General features: G+C 32.4%; 1 protein-coding gene across 3 annotated transcripts in view; it reads left to right on the plus strand.

The window, feature by feature from the left end:
• Positions 1-6,715, plus strand: part of LOC109020867 (chaperone protein dnaJ 49-like) — a 28,714-nt gene extending 21,999 nt beyond the window's left edge. The window contains exons 1-2 of one of the 3 annotated variants that reach the window (XM_019003390.2): positions 4,893-5,155; positions 5,298-6,715. In XM_019003390.2, the coding sequence (XP_018858935.1) occupies positions 5,397-6,509 (1,113 nt within the window). In that variant the 5' untranslated portion in view covers positions 4,893-5,155; positions 5,298-5,396 and the 3' untranslated portion in view covers positions 6,510-6,715. Of the gene's footprint in view, positions 1-4,892; positions 5,156-5,297 lie in introns of those variants that run through there. The other 2 variants (XM_019003391.2, XM_019003392.2) reach the window with 2 other exon arrangements.
• The last annotated feature ends 419 nt before the right edge of the window (positions 6,716-7,134 follow it).

The following is a 7,134-nucleotide window of genomic DNA, read 5'->3' on the forward strand; positions in this document are numbered from 1 at the left end:
CAGCTTTTAATGTATGGTAACTTGATCTTTTGTTGTATATGCTGAGCAAAGTGTCCGGACAGATGTATAGTTTTTTCTTTATATATATATATGCTGAGCGTAATGGTTGGACAAATGTGTAGTTTATATATATATATATATATATGCTGAGCATAGTGACTAGACATATGTATATATTGATCTTTTGATGCATAGTAGTTGGACAAAAGTGTAGTTTTTTTTTTTTTTTTTTTATGTATATGCTGAGCAAAGCAGTTGTACATATGGGTAAGTGTTTTTTTTTTTTTTAATGTATATGTTGAGCGTTGTGGCTAGATAGATGTATATACTGATCTTTTAATATTTATGATGAGAATTTCATATTGTTTTTTGGTTGGTTGACGTATGGTTTATTTTGTAGTAATGCATACTTGGCAATTAAATGTATTGTTGCAATTATTTGGGGCAACAAATTATTTGGTTGCAATTAAATATTTTTATATATGTTGATTTCTAGGTTGTTGGATATGAAGGTTTCAAGTTGATTTTGTACATATTTTGATACTTAGTGTTTGAAAATGAAATTAATTTATGATTGTTGGATACGTTTTATGTATTTTTATGTGTAGATTATTGGAAATTATGAAAATTAAAATAAAAAAACTATTTCAAAAAGGATATAAAAGATATACATTAAAGAGTAGATAAGAGATTTAAAAAATAAAAAATTAATAATATTTTATTATTTTAAAAAGTGATATGACTAATCCAACGTGAAATTAAAAATTGTTATGGGTAGACAAAAGGTAAAACGTGGCATTTTATCCAATACTTGCCAAAAACTTTAGCTATTAAAAGTTTAAGAGGAAAATTTTTAACTACATGATATGTGTGAATTTTTTAACTACATGATATGTAGCAGAGACCAATCTCATATAACTTGGGGGCCCAACCCGGTTCAAAATAGAAATCCTGCACCATTATGTACTTCTAAAAATATTAATACTTATAATATCTTTCAATATTTATTAAATTGGTATTTAAAAACAAATTCATATAAAGTGAATTTAACATATAAAAACTACAACATGATCAACGTGAAAATATTTTGTTTAAAGCACCAGTACATTGGCTTAGTTTATAAGCCCATACATCTGTGCCCAAAATAGACTATAACCCAAGTAAAACAAAAGTCAAGCTTTCAGATTCAATAAGCATAATATTAACTCTTGTATTCCAAAGAAAGCAAAATAGTAAAAAAAAGAATACCTAATATTATTAAAGTAACCGAGATACATAAACATATGTATATTTCCTTCTTATAAAAACTACCACAAAACAAAAGAAAATGAGGAGATGGGCAGCGTCAAAGGCTTACCCAAGGGAAACTGAGAGGCAACAAGCGATGGCAGAAGATGTACTCACAACAAGCACCAAAATCACCAAGAAACAAGTGAAGCTCACGGCTTTTATGGCAAAAACAGAGCACGGCAATAAGGCAAAATAGAGTAGTTAAAGACCAAACAAAAAGGGAATGCAATGGAAATAAATAACAAGTATGAGCCACGAAATTAGTAAGGAAGATTTAAGAGAAAGCACAACAATGGGGGCTCATGGACAGACCTGCAAATGGAGAGAAAAACAAATGAAAAATATATGCTAAAGAGGAAGAGATTTGCACGGTTTTACAGCAAAAAGGGAAACCGAAAATTAAAGAGATAGAAATGAAAACATTACCAGCCGAAGATGGATGAATGAGTGGTGGCGTTTGCTGACTTTGTAGAAGGGAAGATCCGAAAATAAGATGGAGAGGAAGAAGAAACATTGTAGACGGCAACTCAATGAAAAACATAGGAGAAAAAAAAATGACATAAAATGAAGGAGAAGAGGAGAAGCAACAGCCAGATGGGTTGAAGGAAGGGGAAAAATAAATCTGAAATAGAAGGGAAGAGAAACATGTAGGAGAAGGAAATAGATGAAGAAGCCCTAAGGGCTGGACCAAATGACGCCGTTTTGGGTGGGGGGAGAAATTACTGGATTGGGTTGTCACGGGTTGGGCTGGGGACCAAAAGGGCTAGGCCTCAAAGAAAAAAATAAAACACACAAAAAAGCTAAGTCTGAAAATATAAGAGTCTAACAAAAGAAATAAAAAAAGGCACAATAAATAAAAACACTGCAACTCTAAATTAATAAAATAAAATAATTCAAGTCCAACAATAAAATTATTCATTAAAGTAAAGAGCAAATTTAAATATAAACACTAATTAATATCAAGAAAGTACATCAAAGTAAATTTCACAACTTAAAAATTATAAAATAAATCCAACGAGAAATTCGATAAATTTAAAACAAGAAAATCAATATTTAAGTTAATTAAAATAATCCTTCACAAAAAAAAATATATATATATTAAAAATACGAGATATCACATAGACATTCCCACACACCCCCAAGCCCTTTCTCTCTTTAGTTGCAAGTGACTGCGTGTGTCGTGTGTGGCAGTGTGTAACACATCCATAACACTGACCTTCCTCTATGTTCAAGCTCGAGGCATTGTAAAAGGGGCTTGCCAGTAGCTTCAAAAGTAAGAAGTTTCATCCCATTGAGCCAATACAACCCATCCTTGCTGGTAGCTTCCTCTCGAAAGCAATACCTTCTATCCCAAAAAATTGAGTTTTCCAACAATTTGCAATTTTGCAAAGAGAGAGAGTGTGATCGATGAGAGAAATAAAAGCAACAAACCAAGTAAGGTGAAAGCATTGTTTGAGGAGTCGTTGTCTCAGAAGGCCACCAACGTCCTCCATTCTTAACTCCGCACCCACTGGTCCGACGACATTAAATGGTGCAATGGATTTTTTCTTCAAGAAAACACAATATGGAGGGCATACCCAATAGATAACGAAGCTGAAATTTTTTTAACACTATGAAGTTCAAAAAATTGTAATATGGAAGCATACTCATTGTCTTCGTCAACGAAAATACTGTAGAAGCTGGAAATACTGTGAGACGATGGTGGATCAAAGTAACAGTGAATCCTAGCTTGGGTCCTCATGCAAGTGTCTTCCTCAAATAGTAATACTAGGTATAAGCGTCCTAAATAAGGAAGTTTCATACAAGTCATTTGTAAAAAAATGGGTTTCAAATTAAGAATAGTTTTTGTTTTTTTTTTTTTTTACAATTTTTTAAAGTATGATCCACTTTTTTATAAGAGCTTGTATGTAGTTTGTCTATTTGAGACTTGTTCAAATCATTTATCTTCCTCATATTCCTTACATCAAGTTCCCTCCTGTTTTAATATATAAGACTTATACACTCTACGATTGCATATAATATTACTTGCAACACAAAATTTTAACTCCTTATCAGATATTTTATATATATATATATATATATATATATATATATAAGGCCATGTTTGAAAAGTAAGATGAGTTGAAAACATCTCATTTCATATCAAAATTTCTCATAAGTTTATTCTCAAACACCACTCAAATACAAAACATTTCCAATTTCAAAATTTTATTTTTTTCATTCAATCATTACCTAATCATTACAATTTTTCTAAGTTTTGAAATAAAAATATAAAAAATAATACAATTTTTTTAAATTTAAAAACAAAAATAATATTGAGAAATAATATTCAAACAATTTTTTTTAATTTTATAATATTTTTATTCAAATATTTATCCTTTATTTCCTAAAATCAATAAAATATCTTCACTCAAATAATTTTACTATTATTTACAAATACTTTTACTACTATTTACAGAATTCTTACTGTATCTTATTACTCTTAGACCTTGTTTGGTTATACAAATGAGATGATTTGAGAAATCTGTGAATATTAGTAAAATGATTTAAGTTAAGATATATATATTATGAGTTTTGAAAAAGGTGAGAGAAAAAATTAAATAAAAATATTATTAGAATATAATTTTTGTTTTTAAATTTAAAAAAATTGAATTATTTTATGTGTTTTGTTTGAAAGTTTGCGAGAATTGTAATGATTTCTCATTTTATCTTATTACTCTCAAACCTTGTTTGATTATACAAATCAAATGATTTGAGAAATCTATGAATAGTAGTGAAATGATTTAAGTTAAGATATATATATAAATATATTATGAGTTTTGAAAAATGTGAGAGAAAAAATTGAATAAAAATATTATAAAATTAAAATATTATTAGAATATAATTTTTATTTTTGGATTTGAAAAAATTGAATTATTTTATGTGTTTTGTTTAAAAGTTTGCTAGAATTGTAATGATTAAATGAAAAAAAATTAAAAAATGAGAATTTAAAATTGAAATTTTTTGAATACGATATTTATACTTGAGATAAAATAAATTGAAGGCTAAAACAAATCGTTATTCTTAGAGCACTCTCATTGGATTAGCTAAAGTTAAAGGACAATTTTGATGAATATAAGTGAAATTTGACTTTTGACTATTCCATTCACATAAATCTCCACATTGGAATAGATATTTTTTCATTATATAATAATAAAATAATATAAGATGAATTTAATTTTTATTATTCATATTAAATCTTCATATTAAATTATACATTTATTCATTATATGATAATGAATAACTAATAATTTCAAAAATATTTAATTTTTTTAATTATTAATTTTTTTAATTTTATCATATTTTACATTCTACTTATTATATGTTAATTAATAATCATGTTCTTATTAAATTAATATATCACTAAATCAAATTAATATATTAATTTTGATAAAATATGTGATAGAAAGAAAATGAGAGAAAAATAATTAATAAAATATATATTTGATGTATGTACAGTAACTTTCAAATTTAGAAAAACTTTCGAAAGTCGTTATAGTCAAATATTTGAAATTTGACTAATCTCATGTGAGTATATTTTATTTTTTAATAGTTAAATATTCATTAGATTTAACTTTTAACTAATCTAATAAGAGGACTCTTATGTTAAAACCTTGTAAAATCTAATCCAAACACGACCTTAAAAGATCACATCACCAACCTATAGCCTCTATTTCCCCCAAATCTCTAGTTTCACCCTGTTCCCCGAGAATCTCCTAACCGCGAGAATCTCCAATAACCTCTCGGCGATGAAACCCTAGTCGGTCGATGTTCTCGGCCCCGACAGCGAAACTCCTCCACGCCTTGCTCAGATCCCCCATCTGTTGTGAGGCTCCCTTCATCCCAAGTTCCTCCTTCTTTACTGTTGTTTCTAATCATTCGAGGATGTTTTTATTTTAATTCGATTTTGTTTTCAGATGCAAACCGATTCCTTTCGATTCTAATGATTACCTGTTGATAATTTGCAGAGTCGTGATTTTCTTCTTTCCCTTCTGCTCTTGATTTGCTAGGGTTTTCCTCCATTTCCATTTTCTGTTATTCTTGAATATTTTGGGAGGCAATTTAAAATGGACGGGAACAAAGATGAAGCTTTAAAGTGCTTGAGAATCGGGAAAGAAGCGTTGGTGGGTGGGGATCGAGCCCGAGCCCTCAAATTCGTCAACAAAGCCCGCCGTCTCGATCCCTCGCTACCCGTGGACGATCTCTTATCGACGATAGAGAAAGACTCCAATGGAACGGCCGATCGACCGGGCCAAAACTCTGATCAGCCCGTTAATGGCCCATCCGAGCCAAGGCCACCTCCATCGAGGTCGTCCGATCAGCCCTCTCTCCGCCATCGGGTTCCATCGGCAGGGCCGTCTTCGTCTTCAGCATCTTCATCAGCCTCGTTCACGGAAGAGCAAATCGCAATGGTGAGACAGATCAAGAAGAAGAAGGACTACTACGATATTCTGGGTCTTGAAAGGACTTGTACAGTTGAAGATGTGCGAAAATCCTACAGGAAACTCTCTTTGAAGGTCCACCCAGATAAGAACAAGGCCCCTGGTGCCGAGGAAGCTTTCAAGGCTGTGTCGAAGGCGTTTCAGTGTCTGAGCAATGAGGAAAGTAAGCGAAAGTATGATATTTCCGGGTCGGATGAGCCGGTTTACGAGCGGCGAGCGGCTCGGCGTGGCTCTCCGCAAGGGTTCAATGGGTTTTACGATGCCGATTTTGATGCGGAGGAAATCTTTAGGAACTTCTTCTATGGAGGAATGGCTCCGGCGACAACTCAATTTCGCGGATTTAGCTTTGGAGCGGGAATGGGGCCTACCGGTGCTGATACCGGGTCTGCTGGTGGGTTCAATGTTAGGGTGCTAATTCAATTGCTGCCCGTTTTGCTTATTCTGCTTCTCAGCTTTTTCCCATCGTCGGACCCCATCTACGCCCTATCTCGTTCGTATCCATATGAGTACAGGTTTACCACGCAAAAGGGTGTCAATTATTATGTTAAGTCGACAAAGTTTGAGCAGGATTACCCATCGGGTACTGCGGAACTTGCGGCCCTTGAAGGGAGGGTTGAGAGGGAATATTTTAGTATACTGTCGCAGAATTGTCGGCTTGAGATGCAGCGTCGCCAGTGGGGATTTATCCGTGAGACACCTCATTGCGACATGCTGCAGCGGTTTGAGTCCGTGGCTTGATTAATTGTAGCAAGGTTATTAATTGTTCTTCCTTTGTTTTGTTTTGGATTTACTGTATGATACAGGTTTTGGATCACTCTAAAGGAATATTATTTTAGCAAATGCCAATAAGTTGTTCCTCGTCTTACTTATCAAAAAAAATATTTCGCTAGATGTGCTTTTGTATGACTGAAATATTAAATTTTATACATACAAAGATTATTGTTTCTGATATTTTTTTTTTTTATATTGGAGGTATTTCTAATATTCTGCCATGAATGTTGCACGCATATTGAGTTATTTGATTTTATTATTGAAGGTGGGTGGCCTTACACTTAAGTTATACATGATTTTTCCGTCATAAGCTAGGACCTTAACTAGGGTATGCCACATTGGCAAATTTATTAGTCAAGATGGATGCACTACGTAGTACGTGTCCTTGATCTTTCCTCTGTTGATAATCATGACCTTAACTTAATTAGATAGTTTTCTATTGCTAGACTTGTGGGCCTATGAAGGAAGATTTTGAATTGGAGAGTTCCACCACGAGGCTGGTAAAAAGGTTCTGGTGATTTCAAGGGTTGTTGATGAAATTTGCGAGTAGGTTAGTATTACTTTTTACCATGTATTATTCCCATCTGACCGT

Source organism: Juglans regia, chromosome 10, assembly GCF_001411555.2.
Source record: "Juglans regia cultivar Chandler chromosome 10, Walnut 2.0, whole genome shotgun sequence".
Taxonomy (NCBI): Eukaryota; Viridiplantae; Streptophyta; class Magnoliopsida; order Fagales; family Juglandaceae; genus Juglans; species Juglans regia.